Source organism: Rhipicephalus microplus, chromosome 1, assembly GCF_043290135.1.
Source record: "Rhipicephalus microplus isolate Deutch F79 chromosome 1, USDA_Rmic, whole genome shotgun sequence".
NCBI classification, from domain to species: domain Eukaryota; kingdom Metazoa; phylum Arthropoda; class Arachnida; order Ixodida; family Ixodidae; genus Rhipicephalus; species Rhipicephalus microplus.
Genome location: NC_134700.1, coordinates 299,184,298 through 299,209,251, shown reverse-complemented (window position 1 = coordinate 299,209,251; position 24,954 = coordinate 299,184,298). Strand labels below are relative to the sequence as shown.

At 47.3% G+C, this 24,954-nt stretch overlaps 1 protein-coding gene across 1 annotated transcript in view; it reads right to left on the bottom strand.

The window, feature by feature from the left end:
* The window catches only part of LOC119159457 (uncharacterized), a 219,559-nt gene that overhangs the window by 31,388 nt on the left and 163,217 nt on the right, over positions 1-24,954 (bottom strand). Inside the window, exon 3 of the mRNA XM_075865434.1 lies at positions 7,302-9,634. Coding sequence (XP_075721549.1) covers positions 8,063-9,613 — 1,551 coding nt within the window. The 5' untranslated portion in view covers positions 9,614-9,634 and the 3' untranslated portion in view covers positions 7,302-8,062. The remainder of the gene's footprint in view (positions 1-7,301; positions 9,635-24,954) is intronic.

The following is a 24,954-nucleotide window of genomic DNA, read 5'->3' as shown; positions in this document are numbered from 1 at the left end:
CTAGCTGACCTCCCCGTCTCTTTCATTTCTCTCTCCCTTTTTCTAGCGTGCTCGGTCACTCCGATAGCGAGAGATCTCTTTCGATGTGAAAGTGACAGGTGGTGACAGGAGACATCTTATTGCCGCGCAGCGTCCCCTCGAGCAGCTTGGGCCTCTCCGCTGGTTATGCCCGGCGCAACACTCCCCATCCCTTCGGTCTTTGTGTTTTGAATCCTTCATCTGCCATTGTGTGTAGCCCGAAGCTTAGCTTGTGGGGATACATCGTATAAATTTATACAGGGACAGCTGCTCACTTCCCCGGAAAGCGATACAATTGACTGTCGCAATAATGATGCGGCGGGGACCAGCTGATTACCAAGTCAGCCGAACACACTAGCTTACCGCTTCGGGGTCCTTTGTTCGGCGCTTATCTGGGATCACGCGCTTTGTTTCCTTACTGTGCAGGGTTAATATGAAACTCTGCAACTCTGGGAAAATATCCTTCACTCGTGCAGTGCCTGGGCGAAGGGGCGGGGACATTTGTTGACGTTTCTTTAGACACGATGCATTCCGTGTGGAGGACATACAATATATGTCATATCTGACGCTGCTACTAAATGCTCTCTGAAACTGATAAAAGTCATTTTGGGGCGCCAGTCAATTTGTTCGTTGCCTCAAATAATGAAATTTTATCGCTAGTCTAGATATCGTCACGGCGTTTAGAGATGCTTGCAATAATTGGAACTAGCAGCTGTTATTTGTATACTTTATATGAGACCATGAATTCGTGCATATTTTGTTAAGATATGCGTGCAATAAAAAACTCCCATCAAACGTGTATTTTCAAGTATGCGACGTAGTTGTGTCAAAGGACGCCGAGTTTTGGCGTTCGTCTGGTTGCCGATGTAGGGCAGCTGATTTTGATGAATTTCAGCCAAAGTTACATAGGCAGGCCAGGGAATATGCACGGATGTTAGGATGAGCAAGAGTTAAATAAAACTTGCATCGAAAGAACTATTTTGCCCACGGTGTTACTATAGCATCAAGTCGCAATAATTGGTCAACTGCTGAGGTATAGGAGTGCCTCCGAGTTCGCACGGTGGCTTTCAATGTAGCAGTCATTTTTAATGTTTGATCTTTTCGCAAGAAAATGTTTTCATTGACTTGGAAGGAAATCAATGAAGTCGTTAACGCGACAAGGTCTCTGTCACACCGTTGCTTTACCAATTGTGATGTCGTTATTGTTGGTGTCGTTTCGATGTTCTCATCTTGCTGCCGTCAACATTGTCGATTTGTAAACTGCTATATGTCTTTTAGATATTTTGCGGTGTGAGCGAACCAAAGCTGTTGAAGATGTTCACGTTAATGACACTTAAAAGTAAACACATAGTAGATGCCGAACTATTTTTTCAGCTTAGTGAGCTCGTAGCATGACTGACTCATAGATAATTGCTGGTTGATCTCGCTTTCCCATTCGACTTAATTACGATTCACCCTGATCTCGACGAATGGATTCATAGGGTACTGCTCATTATCGCCATTTCGCCGTTAGAAGAGAATGGCATCCTTGGTACATGTAGCGTGTGCGTGTTCAGGTTAGGGAAAATATATGACAGACGATTCATGGAGCAGATGTCCACTTTGAAGTCGCAAAGCGGAATCGCTTAGAAATCCTGCCGAGGCGCGGCGGAACGCGCCCTATCTTTCTCTCTCTACCGCACCGCTTTTTTCCCTCTGCGCAGAGTGCCCCGAGCCGCAGTATGCAGGGCTTCTAGAGCTCGGTTTCCGTAGCACGCGAGCAGAGAGGGCTGATGGCGATGCTCCTACTGCGGATGTTCTTTTTCCGCTATCTGTGCGAAAACAGGGCTGCAGCTCGCGGCTCCCCAGCGCACGAGCGGGCGTCGGCAGACGGCTCGTTTCCTACACAAACGGCACCACGGCGCCCTGCCCTAATCTCTCGCCGCTCTCACTTGGCGGCCTGCGACTTCGACGCTCGTCGCAAAACATCGGGGCTTTGGCGAGCATACCGCAGTTCAGAAGCTATTCGGTGCAGTACAGCCATAATGGTTGCTAATGTTTAGTACATGGCTGAGTGAGTGAGTGAGTGAGTGAGTGAGTGAGTGAGATGCCATCAGTACTCATCACTTCAAGCATGTAGGTTACGTGCTAGATACCCTCTGACTTGCGGTGCTACACGCTGCAGTGAATTTACTGTCTCTCTCTCCCCTATTTCTCTTCCTTGTATTCCCTCTTTCTCATCTTTCTTGTCCCCTTCCCTAATCCCCCAGTGTAGAGTAGCCAAACGGATGTCTCTCCGGTTAACGTCCCTGCCTTCTCCCGTTGTCCGCTCCCTTCCTTCTTCCTTCCCATCGGATTATACTCTTAAAGTGATTAGGTCCATCGGTCACGGAGCTTCTAAATGGAGTGGGTGGTAAAGTGAGTCCTGATCAAATGTAATATTCAGGCACGTATTCTCTAAAATTAAAGAAAAAATGCCACAACCCACGTACAATGGGAATCGATGATATGCGAAGCACGAATGAGAAATGTTGATGCCACTTTAATATCAGCACAAAGTTACGAGGTGGAGGCAAATGATGCCGTATATGACTTCCGTGTGATGATTATCATGTTTGAATGTGTCGTTTACCTTCGTCATCTATTCACGTCAGGTGATACCAAATTTTGTATATGGCGAACTAGCGAAACGGCCACGAGCACGCTATGAGCGTGGTATGTTGCATTGTTCTTACATGACACGCGTGTCAGGATTATCATGTTTGCACAAGTCATATATTTCCTCATCCAGTGACGTCACGTACGTAACACCAAATTAGGTATATGTGGCGCTAGCAAAACGACCGCGAGCGCATCATGAAGAGCCCAATATACTCCAATGTAGCATTGACGCACGCGCACGCTCGGCACAGCGACGCTACGTTAGCAAAACGCAGCACTCTATTGTCTGACGCCAGGCGCGACCAGCGTTTATCAGCGCGGCCCGACGGCAACCAGCGCAAAATGCGACATGCCGCATTTCGAGCCGATGCGTTACCCAGACAGCACTGCGTCTCCCTCTTTTCGTTACGGAAGTACACCGGACGTGATAAAACGCGCATGCGCCAAAGCAACGCAGCGCGGCGCGCGCCTGCCAGTATATGAGAGGACAGGCGCCTGGCGTGGCAACGCTGGCGTCATGCGATGAAATGAACGCCGGCGAGCACGCGCACCGCATCACGTCGAAATGTATTGGCGCCTTCACTGTGGCATGTGGTTATGTTCTCACATGACGCGCATCTCATGATTATCATGTTTGCACCAGTCACATACCTTCTTCATCCATTGGCATCACGTAATACCAAATTTGGCATATGTGAAGGTAGCGAAACGGCCGCGAGCACATCATCAGTGTGGCATGTAATCATGTCGTTACATCACACGCATGTCTTGATTATCATGTTTGGATGTGTCATTTACCTATGTCATCCGTTCACGTCGCGAAATACCGAGTTTGTTTGGTACATGTGAATCTAGCGAAACGGCCACGAGCGCATCATGAGCGTAGCATGTAGTGATGTTGTTACATGACACGCATCTCATGTTTATCATTTATCGTGCTTGCACCAGTATAATACCTTCGTCATCCATTTACGTTCCGTAATTTGGTATAAATGAAGCTAGCCAAACGGCCGCCAGGGGATCATGAGCATGGCATGTAGTCGTGTTGTTACATGACACGCATCTCATGATTATCATGTTAGCGCCAGTCACATGTCTTCTCCATCCATTCGCGTACTGTAATACCAAATTTGGTACATGTTACGATAGCGAAATGGCCGCGAGCGCATCATGAGCGTAACATGTAGCCTTGTTGTTACATGACACGCATGTCATGATTTTCATATTAGGGTTTGTCGCTTGTGTTCGCCATGCAATCATGCCATACCATACCAGTTTTGCAACATGCTGTGTTAACTAAACCACCGCAAGAGCTGCAGAACCATGAAATGTAAATCATGACATTCATGACATAAATATCATGATTTTCAAGTTATGACCAAATAAATATGTTCTTCATAAATTCATGTTATGCCATACCAAGTTTGATATCGATACCATTATCGAAATGGCAAGGAGAGCTAAATGTCATAGGCGGCTAGATAGATAGATAGATAGATAGATAGATAGATAGATAGATAGATAGATAGATAGATAGATAGATAGATAGATAGATAGATAGATAGATAGATAGATAGATAGATAGATAGACATACAGACAGACAGACAGACAGACAGACAGACAGACAGACAGACAGACAGACAGACAGACAGACAGATAGATAGATAGATAGATAGATAGATAGATAGATAGATAGATAGATAGATAGATAGATAGATAGATAGATAGATAGATAGATAGATAGATAGATAGATAGATAGATAGATAGATAGATAGATAGATAGATAGATACACTCAGAGTCGCCTAAGTTCGCTAAGAAATGCTTCGCAACGTCAGTCTTGGCAGCTTTTAAACTGAATAATAATGGAACCTTGCGTTTGAAACTGATCGCACCAACTTTTACGGCTTACAAGAAACCGCTTTTGTTGTTGTCGCTGTTGCTTTTGCGTAATGAACTGTTCTGTAACATCTTACAGGCAGTTACAAGGGTCCTGCGCCTTCACTCGGGGCATGAAACGCGTTTGGACGCATATTGAAGGCCGATTGTTGTCACAGAAACTACAATAAATATAGCTGACGCAGTATCAAGGTTTGTTATTCTCGAGGGTAACAAGCAACCATAACAGACGTCCCTCGTCGTACGTTTGCGAACGATTAGTTATGCCTCTCTTACGTGAGAGCGCGCAAATGCTATAAATAATGACCCCTTTTAACAAATCTCAGCAGTAAATAAGAATTTTCGTTTTCCTCGATTACACTTCTTCAGACGACAACAGAGCTGAATTTGCATATATTTTGGTGCAGTGACGGCTTAATTACTAACCTCCAGGCCAAATGCGCAAGTCTTGCATTTGCATCATTACAACACCGGTATACGTGTTGCAAACAAGACGCTGGTGTCCCTCGCAGACCATCTGGCCGGCTAAACTCGATAGACTCTGCATCCTGCTAGGAGTGGCCCTTTATCCGTTCTCGTGGGGCGAGCTCAATGCTCCAGAATGTTGAGGGCAAGCTTCATCCTTCACATAACAAGAGGCGACGTGCCAAATTGATCTGTGTTTCATTTGCCAAGAAACAGTGTGCATGGTACCCGATTGTTTCACCCAGTCTCGTCGTATCGAGCGACGAGAAAAAATCCGCGTTTCACTTTGGCTATTGAGTAACTTGGTTATAGGGAATTGTTATGTAGGCAGCCACGATCTTGTTTTCGTGGAAACAGTGTAAAGGCGAAGCATTTGACAGCCTAGCTCGCACAATTAAGTAGTTTACGGCTAATTATGTGCACTAAACACGTAGCCGAGAACTAAGCGAGTAGTTGAAACTACGTTAAGCGCACTCGTGGAGTGTCTGCCAGCGTGGCTAAGCCAGACTGCACCGAACTAAGTTAAGAGAGTATGGGTAGAATCTGCGTGCAGTTCGCGTAAGGGCGTTGCGGAAGACAAGCTTTAGCATTTACATGAGTCTTTGACTGCCTTCCCTGGTAATCTCCATAATCCCAAGTGCAATCACAGCCTGGCGTGCGACGTGTGTGTTTCAGTAACGATTTCACTTGGGCTAGTTAGCGTATGTTTGGAACATTAAACATCACTGCGGTAAAAGATAACATTGACAAGGAAGAGAGGGCGTGCGCGATCTCTTCTTTCTCCGCGTTTTTTAGCGCAGCCGTGGAATGTGTGTTTCGCTTATAGTGAGAACAGCTATGCCAACGCAATAAGTAAGTTAACATTTCCTGCAACGAAAGCGCGTCGCATTACTACAGCGTGAAATATCTTTTTAGACATGTATGCTTAGATATCGCCGTATTCGCATAACTTTCTAAGCTCTCTGATTACTGTTCAATTAGTGCAGTTTTATAAAAATTTGTTTATTCCTGCGGGGTACGAAGCTCGAACCTACCTATTAGCTCCTTAATTATTGTTAATGCGGTGATATTATTCCTGCCGAAAGGGTAAATAGTTGCCATTATTCAGAAGTTACATGCTAACAAAAAAATCAAAGCACATCCCCGGAATCAATGATGATGATTGGGACGAAGCGTCCTTCCGTGCATTCGTCCGTGCATCCGTGTATCTGTGCATACGTCCGTGTGTGCGTCCGTCCCTCTGTCCGTCCATGCGTATGTCCATCTGTCTGGCGACGGGCACAAGCCGAGCTTCATCCATGCCCAACCAACCATCCGACACGTAAGGCGTCAATCCAAAAGAGAGGCACTCCAGGAGAGAGGCACTTGTTCCCCGCGCACCCAGGCACAGCCCGCGCAGCAGCCAATCGAAGAGTAGCGATACAGCGCAATCTAGAGTATACTCACTCAACTGCAGTTTGTAAGTACTTTTATGAGACAGTGCCATCTATTATACTGTAAGAGAGGGACTGCCGGTTCCGCCTAACGCGGGAAAAGGTTAGGATAAGAGGAGGTTCGCTCCTAGAATAATAATTGTGGGCCTGTGGTTGTACCGTCGTGCATCCGCGAGTCACTCATGCGTAACTTACGTAAGGGGCATAATTCACATGCCGGAACAATCATTTCTAGTCAAACTTTTCAAAGCTACCAAAAATGTTAATGGAGTCGTGATTTGTGAGTTGAATGATCTAACACGTTTCAGAACTCACGCATGCTGCTGATTTTTTTTTTATAGGCTAATGCATACGGCAGCAAACATGACTTCTCTTGCCCTCATAAGCGTTGCATAAAACTAGATCAGTTAGCATTCTATAAGACCCCAAGCAGCAAATTAGGATGGAAATTCGAGGTGGTCATGCCTCTGTGATTCTAGGGTAAAATGGTACCAATAACCCTACTGTCTCTATCCTCTTTCCGACCCTTATTTCTCACCCCTGTACAGAGTAGCAAACCAGTTGTTTTAGGTTAACCTCCATGTCTATTCCTTCTATATGTTTCTCTCTATACTCATCTGGGGAATAGTTTCGCATCTATTGTCCGTAAAACTAAATCATCATAACGACAGTTATATGGCAAGGTGTACTAAACCAGGTGAGGACATGATGAAACAATAGGAACCGTTTTTGTGCACTCATCAAAATTTATTTCATAAATTTCTATGTGATGCATTATCGCATACTGTAATACGACGATATTGAAAGCTGCGTATGTTATAGTAACAAAATAAAACTGATACTTACGATACAAAAACGTGTTGATCGGTTTCCGGGTCTTCTCTCTTGCATCCGCCTTGTGTCCCCGCAGCTTCCCTTGTACGTAAGCTTGCATTTATGCTGCACGAATATACAAACACTCAGTTGCTGCTGAGAAAAAAAATTCTGGATATGTCGAGGCGGGGGAAGCGGCTGCGATGTTCACCAAGAGTCAGAGTCACTTCACCTCTAATTCATTTTTTTTTTCGTTGCCATTCACTCCTCGAAGCCGCGACGCTGCCAAATACAGCAAAGTGCGAAAAGAGAGAAGAGTGCGCGGGACACGTCTTTCACAAAAGCGTTGCGCACGTCGTTGCGCTTGCATAAAACACCGCTTTCGGGGATGGGCGTTGGCACCGCACACACTGGCGTTTTCGGCAGAGGAAAAAAAAAATGTCAGAAAGCATGACTAAAGCGCTGTTCCTGAAGAGATATGTTGTGTACTTCATTCCGTTGCTTATTATCATCTTCCTATCTTATCTCAGTTTTCTTTCATGTTTTTACTCTAAGCTGCATCTGTGATCATCGTCCGTCAACATTTAGAAAAAATCCTACGAACCGTGCTAGTCACGAATGCAAAAAAGTAAGCGTTCTTGAGCGCGTCACGTCAGCTGTTGCTGCTCCTTCTGTCGCTGCTAAAGAAAGACGATCGTCGTGATTTCGCAGAGCATCTGCAGACGAGGATATGGACGTGTTGCTGCGGCCGCTGCGTCTGCTTGCACGCGCCATAGCTGCCGAGCATTATCGGCCTAGATGTACGCCAGAGGCGTCGGCTTAAACTTTCCATTATACGTCACGTGCGCTGCAGGCGGCAAAGTCAAGGAGCTCTCGGACTTGTGGAACTGGCTCATGTGCGGGTCGTGAAGGCTAGCCGTGTCTAGCTGCTTCTTGAGGACTCTGGAAACTTTTCGCCGGTACCAGAGCACGAGCGCTAGCACGATAATAGCAAAGATGGCGGTGGTCGAGAGCCCCACGATGAGGATATTTCGCCTCGTGCGACCATCGCAGTCGAGGTCATAGTGCGACAAAGTGCGCAGCAGTTCGCCGCTCAAGTGTGTCGGGCTGTGGCAGCGTACATTGGTCCAGTTGCCCGTGTGGTCGAGAGAGCGCAGTAGGTCCCACAGCCATATGACGCTACAGTTGCATACTATTGGGTTGTCTCGAAGATCGAATGTGGACAGCTGGTTCCAGGGAAGTAGGTCCGGATGAAAGGACTCAAAGCCGTTGGCCCTTAGGCTAACTCTGGTGAGCTGGCGCAGGTTTGTGAACGTTGCCGGAGACAAGTAGCGCAGTCTTCGGTTCTCTTCGAGTACGACCTGCTCCAGTTGCAAGCACTGTCTGAAAGTGCGCTCATCGATGCTGTCCAGATGCTCGGAGCGCACGATGTATAGACGCCTCAGGTTTTCTAGTGCTCTGAAGTTGTCCTCCGCAAGGTCCCTGACGCTGTTACGGCCAAAGTGCAATTCTTCGAGTCTATGCAAGTCGGAAAGCGCGTCCGTTGGAAACGAAACGAAGGCATTGTCTTGGAGTCTCAGAGTGGCGAGTGAAACGAGGCTGGAGAAAGCACCTGGCTCCAAGATGGCCGTTGAACAGCGATCCATGTTGAGCTCTCGCAGCCTGACCAGATGGCTGAAGGCGTTGTCAACGACCGTGGGGATGCTGTTCAGGCCGAGATCGAGCGCCAGCAGGTGGGGTATGTGGTGGAAAGCAGGTGTGGGCACGTGACTGAGCTTGTTGTCTCTGAGTATGAGCGACTTGAGCCTGTGCAGGCCGACGAAGGCATCCGAGTCTATCTTGGCGATCTGATTGTGCGATATGTCGAGTCGCTCCAGGCTTCGCATGTCGTGAAACGCTCTGGACGGCACGTAGGTTAGCGCGTTGCGTCTCAGTTGCAGCTCGAGCAGGGTTCGAAGACCTCGGAAGGTGTTGGCCTCCAACTCGGCCACCAAGTTGCTGTCTAGCACAAGCACTTTCAGTTCGGGCAGCGGGAAATTGTCCGCTCCCAGAGTCCGCAGCTGGTTGTAGGACACGTCGAGGAACTTGATTTGCTGGTACACACTGAAGGCGGACATGATGTTGCGGATATTGTTGCGCGTCAGGTGCAGCTCGCGGATCTCGGGGTTCAGCGTGATGGGGATGACATCGAGTGCTGCACCCGCGCACTGCACTGTAAGCTTGTCGTCATTGCAGACGCACCGCATGGGACAGAATGCGTTCGCACAACTGACAAGCGACAGCAGCAGCAGCTCGGCTACGGCCGGTCGCCTCTGCCTGCCGGCTCTCAGATGGATATGGCCCATGGTACTGCTCCTTCGTAGTACCTGCAAGAATAAAACAGCCAACTGTGTAGAAGTACTAAAGAAAAGCAATGCTATGGTAGGCTTAGCTTAGCGAGTTGGCCAGAAAGGCATTGAAAACAGTGTATAACCAAGAAAAACTGGGAGGTCAAGTAGGCGAGAATTTTTTTGGTACTTCATATTCTGGTCACACTGAAAAAAAGGACAGCAGTCTCGACAGAAGATGCACACATTGAGTAAACGCACTAACGAAGCCATAAAAACTCCCCTAAACCACATCCGACATTTTTTTTTCAGACATTTCAAGTAAATACGTGCGTCGTGTGCAGAATGAGTTGCTTGTGCATAATGAGTTTGGCCCTCACAATCAACAATCTATAACGTGGCAGCGCTACGAGCCACCGGCCATGCCACAAATCTAAGAAATAACCCTTCTTATTTCCGGGCCTTTCGGGCCTCAGCGTGACGGCGAAAACTTGAATCTCTGACGCGCCGCACATTGATGCTCTGATTAGTCGAACAAAAGCCTACGACTTGTGGTTAGTCTGCCAGCAGCTGTTTCGCGCTTCTTGTTATTCAAGTTACTCGCGTGCGGGTGCGCGCGTTCGCAAATGAGCTATTGCTGCCCGCAGTACAGATTCCATACCAGCATAAATCGCATAAGACCGGGTTGGCACGGCAGCAGCGGTTCGCCAACAAGCACGCAGTCGACGAAGCGATCGAGTCGCGGCAACCGGAAGTAGACGGCGTTTCGAGTAGCACATTGGCGATGACGTATACCACGCTAGATTGAAAGGGATGTTTGGCGAAAGGGCAAATCGGCTTTGGGAGGCGATACCAGCGGAGGGTAGCAAAGGAAAGAGAGAAAGGAATGATTGCCGCGTTCCGACAATCAAACGCGTTATGGGTCTTTTCAACTGCAATAACTGAATCAGTACTTCAGCAAGTTTATTAGTCATAAGTGATTGTGACTTGCTGAGGCTTAGTGTTACCAAACCGGATGTCCGGTATTTTATTCACATTTTCTTATAACGCAGAAGGACATAACTGAATGCAGTAAATGAAACATGCGCGCCTGGTGGAAGAGGCACCACTTATGTCGTTCAGCTAACAGACGTGCTCAAAAAGAGGGCCCTGTACTTTCGGCCCCCTGATGTTTCGGGGTTTTATAAATGAAACGTGGTTGAAGGACTGGGTTTTAGATATGATTTGTAGTACAAGCCGGGAAGCTTTGTCAGTGAAGTTGTTAGCCTGGGTACGATGCAAAAACAGCTGTTGACGGAGTAAATAACAATTAATACTTTGGGTCAGACAGATCATCGCTGTATTCACTTTTCGGAGTGGTTTTCTTTCAAATGTTCATCATGTGCCGATGAGCCAGGAATGCGTCTAGATTTTTTGCAAGTTTCTTTTTGCTTGTCATCAACCAAACACACATTGAAATGTTTGTTTGATTTATTTTCTTTCTAATATATTAAGAGATAACATTTAACGTGTTATTTTTGTTTGTTTGTTTTGATCAGAGAAGAAGGTTGAGTAAAAGCCTCTATTTAAGATAGCTTCTGTTAAGTTTGGCATTACGTTTTATTAGGCACGTCAGTGTAGATGTACCTTTTCACATTGTTTTATGTAACACGCGCAAGTTTGCCTTCTAGCGTTCGTTTCTCATTTTGTTCAGGCGTGTTCTGTCTTGCTGTGATGCTCATTGCGGCTACGCGCATTGAGCGAGAGCTTATCCAAGGACTAACTTTGTTATGTTGAACAATCTGACGTTTGCAAGCGGCACCAATGCACGAGATTGAGAAGTGCTTGCTAATTGATTTGTGGGGTTTAACGTCCGAAAATCACCATATGATTATAAGAGACGCCATAGTGGAGAGCTCCGCAAATTTCGACCACCTGGGGTTCTTTAACGTGCACCCAAATGTGAGCACACGGGCCTGAAACATTTCCGCCTCCATCGGAAATGCTGCCGCCACAGCCGGGATTCAATCCCGCGACCTGCGGGTCAGCAGCCGAGTACCTTAGCCACTAGACCACCGCGGCGGGGTCAGAAGTGCTTGATGTTTTCTTTGTAGTATGGGGGCCGAATTGGTTTATGTTTAACGACTTCGGTCGTCCCTTATTTGCCAATTTGGCACTGAGAATCGCTTGCGATGTCAATCTGATTTGTTTTTAGCAGCGTCACGCTCTGACACTTAGCTAAAGATGCGTCTGCATTGTGTATTCCTTCCGAGATACGTTGCTCGTGATGCTATTTTATTAGCTTAGGTGAATCTCGAGCAAATAATTTCTTTCCTGCTGGTCTGGCTATTTGATCAGCATTTGGGGGCGCTTGCTTTGGTCACAGTGGTTCTTTGTGTTCCACTTCGTCGTCCCAGGGAGCTGCTGCTGATGGCGAATTCCACTCGTCAAGCGGCACCACGTTTTAGAGCACCGCGGCTGAGAATCGGCGCTCCGATAGTGGATTCAGAGCAAGTTCGCGTTTTCGGACCGCAAATTCGGAGCAACCCACTCCGCGACAAAGCGTTCTGCGTGCTCCGCCTTGCAGAGACAGATTTCGCCGGAATTCCAAGAATGCGTGCCGTCATTTCCGTGATCGTCGAGCAGCTCAACAGCACCTAAGTTGTCTTCAGCGCTTTTCGAGGCGGTGTCTAGTCACCCTGTGCACTTGTTTACATACCTAAAATGGCGTCGTTTGACTCTGCTGAACGTGGTGCTGCTGGTTTCCTTCTCACTTTGAGCGACATAGGTTGCATAGGTTGCAGCAGCGAGGACGATGACCCGTGCGTGCTATACGAAATGATGCATAAGGAAATGTCTCCTCGCCAGCCCTGCGCACGGCCAAAGATAATCGGACGTTGAGGAAGTTTCCCGCGCCGGTTTAGTGACGTATGCGTGAACAGCTTGCGAAGCGACCTCACGCGGGGCATCCACGTGTTCCACTCGCAGATCTGGCTTGGCGCAATCCGAGTGCTCGCTCCAGGATTTCGGCGGCCGCTCCTGATCTACCAGTAAAATTCCCCATCAGCCATGAAGATCCTACAGATGGAAAGAGTAGACCAGACACAGTTGACGACAGTGAACCACTGGCTGCTGTTACTGCTGCGGCAGTTGCCCCTTCGTCCCTGGGTTGCAACCTGCGACCTTCTGACTGCTCCTATCCCTACCTTTTACTTCTCAACTCTTTAGTCCCCTTCCCTCATCCCCCTACAAGACACTGCACCATGCTCCCTTAAGGGCTGCAGAAATAAGCGTCTTTTTTTCTGCTTCACCTAACCACTACCATTACCGCCATCACTCGAGCTGCGTGTGACAGCTCGAATTCTGGACGCATTGTCTTGTGCCGGGGGCGCTGTTGTGCCAGAGATTCTCCCCCCTCATGATCAAACACCCGTGACAAAATCAGGAACCACCGGTCTTGAGTTGTGCACATCACCCACCTAGCTGCATGTGCTGGACCAGATATCGCCTCCCTCCCCCCCTCCTAGAGGTCAAACACCTGCAAACGGACAATGACCTGCCTGCCTGGCGATGAGCACGTCACGCTCCTCCTCTAAGCTGTGCACGTCACCTAACCACCTGCAAGGCTTCGCACACGACATCTCACCGTCATGCCTGATTTAAGAACATGCCGGTTCCTTGTTAGGAGACTTGCCCCAGCCGATTTGCTCGAGCTGGATGGCTCTGTCGCTACATTCCTCTTACCCGGTTCCGTCACGTAATGTTCGACTTCGGCTGCTTCTACCAACGACGACCACGTCGTCATTGCGGTAGGATACTGTGAAAAAAAAAACCTTTTTGTAACAGTATTGTATCGTTTAAAATGATTGTTAGGTTCCGAAGAAAAACTTTTGAGCCAGCAGTCATACGGTCGGTCGGTTTGGTCAGTCGCCGGCAGCCAGCCAGCCAGTTTGCCAGCCAATCAAAAAAGAAAAGGTCCTGCGGAGCTTAGGCTGCCAGGAAATCGACGAGGAACATCTCAGCAGCCGCTACCATAGCGACGCCCGTATCGAGGCGGGAGTATGGTGAAATTCCGCCATCAGTTTACATTCACTGCACTGTATAGTAGTGATACTTATAGTTCGCAGCAAATAGCAGTTAGCTATTTGCTGCGAACTATAAGCAGTTAGCAGGGGGATAGCAGTTAGTGTCACGCGTGTTCATTATTCAATCACCTTGCTGATATGAATGCAGTAACCGCCCAGAATGTTGGATTTTGCAAGCCGTCGTAATAAATAGGATTGTGCTCTCAGTAGTTCTGGAACTACGTAAGCAGAGCCAGAAACGTATGGTCAGCTTCTGTTATGACCAAGGCTCGACGGTATCTCACCACTGCCACCTTTCGTTTCGGCTTGTATCCGGCGGGTCTCGTCGTGGGTAGTTGGCCACTACCACCAATCTTAGCCCATCTTGCAAGCAGGAAGGCGTAATTTTAGGGAAATATTTACAGAGGTTTGTTTACATACATTACATAGAGGAAAGTTACATCTTGACAGTTTTGTTCCAAAAACCTCTCTCGAAAAGCACTCAAAGCAGTCCGTGAGGGCCGATTATAAACAGCCCCGTTTTCCCAGATCTATGGATGAGGGAAATGGCACCAAATTACACTCTAAAACTACATGATGGGGCTGCCCGCACCCGCCCACGTCCTTCACTGCAGCGGAGTCACTACACTTCCACTGTGGCACTATGGTGTCCCCCCGCTGGCGTGAGGAGGTCGTTGGGGTGATGGGTCTCACGCTCGGGCCGCCACATCAAAGGAACGCAGTGACGCCGCTGTTCCTTCGAGGAAAGTTTTCGCCACCAAAATCCATTGTGCGCGATTGCGACGCCGGACTGCAGGGCGCCTTTCTTGCCGGCTTGGAATGCCCGTGCTTGAACGACTTTCCGCAGGCTAGCAGCCCCTCGTCAACTCGTTCGCAGTACAGGGAATTCTGTTCTCTTTTTCGGCCCAAGCGCCGAACCTAACACTTCATAAGTTCTCAGAATGATGACGCGGATCTGAACTCGCTATTATTCACTATGATACAGCCTGTAAAAACAAGTAACCATTCAGGGCACTCCCCCCCCCCCCCCCCGTTCAATAGATATACTTGGAGCTGGAATGTGCTTCAAGCTACGGTCCAGCTTCAACGTTCAGGGTATATTTATCCATGGCTTTAATATTAAACACGTCTGCCAGCATTTCGAGTAACTGCAGGCGTCGTTCTAAAAGTCGTTAGCTCCAACCACGCTTTGCTACCATTCAATTTTACACCCTTGGCGCGTTCACCGTCCGCCTTGTGAAGCCTACGACAACCCTAAGTGCGCCTTTTCGTCCCAGGAATAGAAAATAGAAAAGTCATTTCTACTTTGGCCTTGAAGCAAGCAACTATGGAATGTTTACACACCTTCTACGCTGAGAGAATCAACGTATACACTGATGGATCCACCACCCAGACTAGCTCCACCGGCGCTACCGTCATCCCGTCGCGACGCATCAACATCACGTACAAACTTTGTCACTTTAGCACATCGACTGGTTCGGGAATTGTTGCCTTGCGAGGTGCTATTAATCATATCAAGCAACAACCAGATAATCGTGGGTCAGTATTCTGCGACTCCAAGGCGACTCTACAATGTCTTTCGTCGGCACTTCGTCATGGGTCGTACGAACAACTGGTGTGGGAGATCACAAAAATGCTGCACTATGCGACCGAACAAGGACACAACGTTGAGTTCCAGTGGATAACAAGGCGTTGCGGTGTCTCCGGCAACGACCTCGCCGATGAAGCAGTCAGAAATGCACACATACAAACAGACCCAGTTTCCATACCTTCATCTAGAATTGACGCGGTTAGATGCCTAAGAAAGCTGGCGCAGAACATGACACTCCAGAAGTGGAAGTCATGACACTTCACACAATATCCACTGTAATCTCTCGACCCATCTCTACGGCTGCGGCTACCTTCTTGTCTTTTCATGGAGGAAGGCACAGTGTTGTGCTGTTTGCGTCTGGGCGTAGCCTGCACCAATGCCTACTCATTTACGATTGGGATGGTCGATGGCACGGAGTGCAACGACTTTTATGTTACAGCCCGGCATACACAAAGAAGAGGCCTCACTTGCGCAGTGTTCTAAATCAACTGGACAGAAGTGATCTCACTGTCGAAAGTATTGGGACCGTGGCACTGCCCATCCTAATTTTGAAAGGCAACGAAAGCGCTCTTGCGTTTTCTCAAAGACACCGGCATGTTTGATCGTTTGTGATGTGAAACTGTTACGTGTGAGCCCAGTCAGTGACCTTTTTTTTTTCCTCCTTTATAACTGTCCTTACCGCTGTCTCTTTCCCTAGTGCTGAGTAGCCTACCCGGGCTGGGCCCTGGTTAACTTCCCCACCTTTCTCCCTACTTTCTCTCTCGCTCTCATAGTAAAACGAACGCATATGTAAAGCTTCCTTCTGGGAACAAGCTACTCCACTTAATGCCAATAAATCAAGCTGTTTACAAGATAATGAACAAAAGAGAAAGTAAACAGAAGAAGCAACAAGAAGCCATTGCCTAACAATATCGTATTGTACGTACGTTAGTCGACGTCAGCGGAGAATGACGGGAGATCGTGCAAATACAGAACGAGGGGTTGTGTTATATAAGAAGAAGAAACATACGAGACAAACTTAGGCGGACCACCCTGACGCCGAGTACAACTCTCCTAACGCCGATCTCTGAACAAGTCAGCAGGAGTACGAAAAAAAAAAGAGAAATAAATGCGAGAGATACAGTGTGCCGCTGACGTGCAGCTTAGCAAAAAGACCACCGGCCGGCAAAGAGCCCACAAGCGGCCGGGGAAGCAGTCTGACGCCAAAGACGAATCTGATCGCGGTAGACAGAGACATGCTGTGCTGGGTAGAAAAGAAAACGGTAAAGTAATAACAATAATAAAAAAACGCTGGAGGTGAATCTGGGGCTGCTCCCAGCGCAAGATTGAAGATGACGGATTGTCGGCAACCACGGGTGCGAGTGGCCTTCGAAAAGGGCAGCACTCGTCTACCCCGAGGAGGCCAGCGCCGACGGCTGCCAGTCGCTCCTCTCCTTATTCGGAAATCCTGGCGCAAAGAGTTTTGCGCGCGGCTGCGACCAATCTAGCTCGCCGATACTGCCTGCATTCGCTCATTTGTTGGCCTCACGCATCGCCGCACTGGCCAGGAAGTAACCACAGCAGAAGGCGCTGATTGTATCTGTGGGCTGCTCGTGCACCCCCACCAGTACCCGCTGCAAGCCGAGCACCACTTGTTCTATGTTTGCGCCACCGGAAACTTTATTGAAAGGCGCAGAAGATAACGTCATTTATATGTTATTCTTTTCAGCCCATGCACTTCGCATCGGAAGCTTGGTGGCCATATCCGTACGCTTCCCTGTCTCACTCCGTATGGCTGAGCATGAAATCAACTGCACGGAAACGATCCTTTCCGAAACCAACCCGTTGTTGAGTGGAATCATGGCGCCTGTTTCCGGAGTACTGATTATTTTATTTATTTGCGTTTGGGTTTGGTTCGCAGGTCATAGGTAGTTCAAGCCGCAGGTTGGTTGTAATGAAGTGGTTTTCTTTTGCAGCGTTAGAGCTTGGGAATAGACTGGGGTGAGAAGGGCTCATTTGTAAGTGATGCAGAAAAACATAACCCTATTTAATAAAAAACAATATTAACTATTGAACATGCGAGTACCTAGTTTTATCGTTACACCTAATCATTGCACATAGCAGCTTGAAGAACGATATTTAAAAGGCCTGAAACAACTATTCCTTTCACAAGTTGACGTTGACAGTACGTACATCGGGACCTAGATAAGGTAGAAAAAATAGCACGAAAAACAGTACAGTGAACACACAAGACACGGCGCTATATTATAACCTAATATTACCATAACGGGTAAGGGTACCTCAAAGCAAACGCAAGTTGAAATATCATAGCTGTGCGGCGACACAATCTGCGCCACTCTTACCGCAGCCTTCACCTCGCTATCTTTCACTCAGCGTGACATGGCTGCACAAGGTGCACCACAATCCGATAAGCCACAGCGCCAATAATCATCCGAGGCATATGTCACCGGCAGCGCCTACCGAACTGGGCTGCAAGCTCGCAGAAAGATTCTTTTTTTTTTATTCTAACCGAGCGCACCGTCGGTATGTTCGCCCCGCTGCTGCAGACGGGTTAATAAGCGTTATGTTTTATGTTGGGATGCTACGTTCTTTCTAGACCGCGTCCCACATTTTGTGGCCCGGAAATCGAACCGGTGCTGCCACTACTGACCACTTTAAGCATCCTCGGTTCAGCTCGCCGTAAAAAGAATCGCTCACGCCAACCGAGTGGCAACTTGCAGTTCAAAGCCACAAGCTAATAACGTGCTTTTTTAGGTGAGTGTGCAGCAACGTGCTTACTTTTATTTCACTTTTAAGTGGCTGCATTTTCCCGATCAACCACTGTCAATGTTTCGCTAAGTATGGGCAATGATTTGTGGAATTACCGCAATCGCATCGGCTGTTTCACTCAGCGCAAGAAAACTACGGAGTCATGCAACTATTTGTAGCTCAGTTCGTGTTTACTTGATCGCCGTCACTTACTGGGTGGACGCCTAGTTCATGTTGTGTTTTTTTTTTCACTTGCTCATTCGCTCATCATTTGTGCGGGTGATGTTGAGCTTAACCCAGGATCTCACAAGGTTGACGAAGTTGTGGCACTCGTTAAGGAATGCACTGCTTCAAGTGAATGTTTTCAAAATATTGTGACGAGCAAGCTAAAGGACATTCATACTACTGTAACAGACATCAAAAGGCTGCTCTTCAAAATTTAGGAGCGTCTTGAGAGTGTTGACAACTTGAGTGAAAGAGTCAAGGGTGTGTTCTGCAAGATTCTCGGGAACAGTTGAGAAGCGCTGAACAAGAACAGACCCATCAAGCTAACCTTGTTGTGGATGACCTGAATAATCAAATGAGGCACAATAATCTCGTGTTGAAGGGTGTCCCTGAGCAAGATGACGAAAAATGGAGTGATATAGAGAAAATGATTCATGAATTTGTCACTGCAAACTTGGGAATTCTACCAGGTGAAATAGAGCGAGCCCATAGGGTCGGGTGACGCAAACCTGGTCGCATTCAACCTGTTGTTAAATTTCTAAACTTCGAGGATAAAAACAATATTCTGAAAAAATGCATTCATGCTAAAAAACCTGGTGAACCCTCGTGTGTGGATCAAGGAGCATTTTTCACCTCGTATGCAACTAATTAGAAAAACGCTTCGTGATCTCGCAAGAAGGAAACGACAGAAAAAGGAGAAGTATAAGTTGCAGTTTGAAAAGCTTACAATGGGCAACGACATTTTAACCTTCGATTCCTCGAGTAATAAAGTGATCCCCATCCCGAGACACGACGCTGCCGCGAAATGTGATCGACGCCCCATTGCAACCAAAAAAAAAAAAATTGGCAGATCCCACGTACCTGGGAATCGACATTCTGCAAAGCGTGCAGAGAGAAGGTGACCATGCTGCATTTTTTTATTGAGCGACACGTCATGAAGTGATGCTAAATATGTGTACAAATGCTGCCCGCACAAACATATGCTGGAGAGTTGAATGATTGATTGATTTGTGGGGTTTAACGTCCCAAAACCACTATATGATGATGAGAGACGCCGTAGTGGAGGGCTCCAGAAATTTCGACCACCTGGGGTTCTTTAACGCGCACCCAAATCTGAGTACACGGGCCTACATTTCCGCCTCCATCGGAATTGCAGCTGCCACAGCCGGGATTTGATCCCGCGACCTGCGGGTCAACAGCCGAGTTCCTTAGCCACTAGACCACCGTGGCGGGGCCATGGTGGTCTATTGGGAGTTGTCGGTGGTCTACTGGAGAGTCTCTTAGAGAGTTGCAGATGTTCATTTAAACAGTTGTTTGCACTTGCGCAACGACACCATCTGGAACATGCGTATTAGGAACACCAGAAGCTAATATGAAGCGCTGATGCACGCGATGATGCTAGCCCTGGACACTGCTACGTAAATCAACTTCAGCGCAAGGCAACTACCCGCAATTGACGTTAACCCGACGTGACGACCGTATCAAAGGAGTACATACCTAATGTTCATAAAATTGGGTAGCCGGCGCTGCGACTACTAGACGTTTCACGAAGATTAGTGTTTATTTGCAAAGTAGTTCCAGGACCTGGCGTAGATCTGTGGTAAAATGCACTATTGCCACGCAGAATGATATTGTTCGATACCAGTTGGGACCATGTCATTTATTCTTTGCATTCGTCGGGTCGACGCTACGCTGTCGGGTATTTCTCAAGATAGAACGTTAAAATTGCCCATGTGTGTTCTCGTCATTTCTGGGTAGATACCAAGTTTCAATTACCTGTGGCACATACCCGAATACCAGCGGCCCATACTCGCCCGTGGGTATATGCCACAGACTGGTGGGAAGTGTGTGACGACGTACGCAATGGGATTGTGGCGTTATTCATGTCTTGACCAGCGCGTCATATTCATCGGACCATCTTACCCTCTCATGCAAGTTTTGGCTCACGCCAAGTTAGGGTGGTGACCACAAGAACACCTGAATGTAAGCGGCTAGATAGATACGCTCAAGGTTGCCAAAGTTCGCTAAGAAATGCTTCGCATTTATTAAGAAGCTATCTATTATTATAGCTAATTTTAGAAGTATTTTTCCAAAACAAGATCACGTTTGCGCACATGTCAAATTTTGCTCTGCTGATATTATAGTGGGAACTGAAACATGGATTACGCGTGTAACCATGGATTGTCTTTCAATAAAAACTTTATCTTGATTTGAAAAGACAGAGCAGAAACACGAGGCAAATGATTGCAGTAAAAAAAAAAAAACTCCAAGCACCACTACTTTGTGCGAATTCCTGCATTGAAACTTTGTGGGTGTTGGTGCAGCTTTCATGCGTAACTTGTGCCGTCGGGGTTTCTTATCGTCCACCTTACTCAAAATATACGTTCGTTAATTGTCTAAATGAATCCTTGAGCCTGGTATATGACAGATTTCCTGGATTTCCTGTGATCATAGTGGACGATTGAGCCAGTTGGTAATACAAGATCTAACAATGCTAAGCGGTAGAGAACACGGGCGGAAAAACGTGTAAGGACAAGCGCAGCTCCTGTGATTCTCGCGGGTGACTTTAACTATCATGGAATAAACTGGCGGACGGGCACAGACAATGGCGGCGCAAGAAAAGCTGAACGTAAGAACTTTCTTGGCGTGATTTCGCCCCACGATTCAAGACAAATGCTTTCTATGCCAACTAGGGGGGGACGCTAGTTTGGATCTTGTGCTCACAACTGAACCATCAAACATGTCTGCCCAAGTGTTAGACAGCATCAGTGACAATAATGTCATTAATTCTGAATTCGAGCTAACTCGTAAAAAAGCATTCAGGAAAAGAAAACAAATTATGATTACGCACGTGCACATGCTGAAATAATTTGCAGTGAGCTTCCATCTTTTGACCTAAAATTTCCGAACGGTATGTAGCATCGCGATAGCGATGACAACTTGACGATCGTCTGTAACAAGCTAATCGAACTAAAAAAAAATACATTCCAAAGATACAGATATCTGCGTCTGCAGGGAGCGCTTGGTTTACTTCCCTCGTGAAGCAATGCACTTATAAAAAAGCGCGAAGGCTATAACTTGGCAATCTGACGAAGCCTGGAAAGCTTATTCAGCGCAATTGCAATTCTGCGGAACCGAAATCGAGGCTGCCAAAGACGAATTTTTCAACCATCATATCTCAAACACGTTAACTGACAACACAAAGAAATTCTAACAAGTAATCAAACCAATGCCATCATCTTCGTGCTTCATATCGATAATGCAAGACGAGTTTCTTCCGCCTCCTGCAGTTGCTATTGCGTTCAATTCTTTCTTTTGTTCCGTTCTTTTCACGCGAGTTTCCTATACGTGACAATATTAAACTCGGCTGCGTTACCTCGATCTTGGATGACATCGTGATCAATGAAAATGGAATCGAAGCTGCTATTGATCGTCTTTCTAGCAGCTCGGCTCCTGGTCCAGGTAGTATTTGTCCAAAACTGCTTAAGTTGACTAAACCTGTTTTTTGACGCATTTTTGCATGCATTTGCCAACAATTGATTCAGTCAGAATGTGTTTCTGGCGGATGAAAAGTTTCTAAAACAGAACCAATCTAAGTCTGGAGACGCGTCACCTGCCACCAACTACAGATCCATCTCACTGACCAGTATACTATGTAAATTATTATAGTACATCATATCATCGGCAATTATGAAGCACCTAACAAAGCACAACCACCTTTTCAGCAATCAGCACAGCTTCCAACAGGGTCACTCTTATGAAACTCAGTCGTTCGAGCTGGTCACACACATTTGCGAAGTGGTTAATGACTCATCGTAAATAGACACCATTTTTATCGACTTCGCCAAGGCGTTCGATAAGGCAGCTCATAACCGTTTATCACTTAAGCTCCGCTATTATAATATACGTAGTCGGGTTGTGATTTGGATAAAGAATTGCTTAACGAACAGGTACTAATTTGTAACTGCCAATTAATTTTCTTCCTCAAAATCTGGTAAAATCAGGGGTGCCTCAGGGCTCTTTGTTGGGGCCTGTTTTATTTCTGCTATATATAAACGACATCAGCAACAACATTTTATACAGAGTTAGACTACTCGCAGACGACTGCGTAATTTAGAGACAAGTAACACTTCTGATAGTGTTGCTTTGCAATCCGACCTTACCAAAATTACCAATTGGTGTAAACAGTGGCAAATAGAAACAAATACTTCGAAAACAAAGGCTGTAGCTTTCACTAGGATGGCTAATCCCACTCTTGCCCATTATTCGATAAGTGACACCATCGTTTCGCGTACGCTTGCAATAAGATACTTGGGAGTTCATATATTTATCCTTTCATGAAATGACCATGTCGAAGCAATCTATAGTAGTGCATGCAAAACGTTAGGCTCCACCCAGCGTAACCTTTATTTGGCAAACAAGTCTACTAAATTATTGACCTATACGATAATAATTAGCGCTAAACTAGAATATACATCTTTCATTCAGAACCCGCACCAGTTTTACCTTATCAACAAACTCGAGGCAATTCAAAATAAAGCTACCCGCTTTATAATCAAAGATTATTCACAAACACCTGGCATAACTAATCTAAAAAAGTCTCTGAATTTAAGCTCACTAAAAAATGGAAGAATCATTTCACTTCTATTTCATTTTCACAAACTTTATCACTCAACATCTTCGTTCACCGCAAGCTATATCAGGGCCGCCCACCGTATCTTTCCGCGCCTTGATAACCCTTTTAAAGTGCAACCCGTTTTTGCTCGCACTAAACTCTTAAGTACCCCCCCCCCCCCCTTTTCTCGCAATAGAGGCCGTCGGATCTTCATCACGACCAAGTAACAAAGCAGCGGTTCCTTGTCGATAGCAGTTCCGACATCTGCTGCTTCCCGCGATCCCACCTTCAAAGTCCTCGCCCTACGACACCTTTGAGCTCAGTGCGGCAAACAGGTCCACAATTAAGACGTACAGCTCACTGCACCTGCACGTCCATCTGAACAACGTACGCCGCAACCTTCACTGGAACTTTTTCCCCTTTATCCCTTCCCCAGTGCAGGGTAGCAGACCAGATGTGCGTCTGGTTAACCTCCCTGCCTTTCCTTGCATCTTTATCTCTCTCTCTCTCTTGTCATCGTCGACGTCGCTGAGCCAATCATCGGCTCAGATTTTCTGGCTCACTACAATCTCCTTCCGGACAGGCGCAACGACCGGCTTATCGACGCCACAACGGGACACTCCACACCAGGCCATCGAACGACCACCCGACATCGAACAGCCAAGCATCAAGGTCCTCACTGTCGACGATCACTCGCCGTACCATGCCACCCTCGCCGAATTTCCCCGCTTGACGAGCCCCAGCGGACGGCCACGTAATATGCAGCACACCACCCCGCACTACATCCTGACCACTTCAGGCCCCCCAGTTTTCTGTCGTGCCCGCGGCCTTGCCAACGACCACATGCGCATAGCCAAAGCAGAATTCGTGACCATGCTCTACGAAGGAATCGCCGAGCGCTCTGACACTCCATGGCACTCACCTCTCCACCTTGTTCCGAAGAAGACCGAAGGCTGGCGGCCCTGTGGGGACTGCCGCGCCCTCAACGCGCGTACCATCCCGGACAGGTACATCAGCTAGGATTTCGCCCATTGAATTTATGGCTGCCGCGTGTTCTCAGTGCTAGACTTGGTTAAGGCCTGCACACATATACCCGTGAATTTGAACGACGTCCCGAAGACGGCTATCATCAAACCCTTTGGATTGTTCGAGTTTCTCTTCAAGAGCTTCGGTATGCGGAACGCTGGACAAACCTTTCAGCGCTTCATCGACAAAGTCATCTGCGACCTTGACTTCTGCTTCATTTACCTCGACGACATACTGGTATTCTCCTGCGACGCCGAAGAGCACCACAGGCACCTTTTTTTGCTGTTCGAAGGCCTCGATAACCGTGGTCTACTCATCAATATTAAAAAAAAGGACGCTAGGCGCATCCGTCGTCCGTTTCTTTGGCCACGAAGATTCATCTGAGGGAACTCGGCCCTTGCCCCAACACATCTCGGACGTGTAAAATTACGCTCGACCCCCCCACTTTCGCAGTTTCCTCGGCATGCTGAACTTCTACACACGTTTTTTGCCACACCCAGCTAAGCACCAGTCTAACCTCCACGATGGTTTGGCCGGGCTACGAGAAAACCAACCCGTCACGTGGACACCGACGTTAGCGAAAACTTTCGAAAAATGCAAAGTCACCCTGTGCACCACCACGCTCTTCACCCACCCCATGCCAGACGCTCCCTTGGTACTCTTTACGCACGCATATTGCTTCGCCATTGGCGCGACCCTCATGCAATCCGTAGGCAGCACCTGGCATCGCTTAGTTTTCTTCTCGAAAAAAAATCGTAACCTTTTTTAGGGAAAGGAGGATTTTCTCGTTTCTGGGCTCTTGCACGAGAGTACAAAAATTAGCCCCGTATCTGCATGTAATCTACAAATGTCCTCGAAAGACGATAGTCTTTAGTATGGAGACAGTGAACAAGACATTTATTTGATGTTCTGTGCAAGAAAATCGGTGAATGGTATTCTGGAGGCACTGCGTTAGAGTGCCTCGAGCGTGCAGCGGAGGCGAACAAGCGCATCAAGTCACGTCACACGTGAGACATAAGCGCCATCTGGCAGTTGTCCTAGAAAACAAAACGCATGGCTTTGAGACGGGCACGAGTGCGCGCCCATCTTA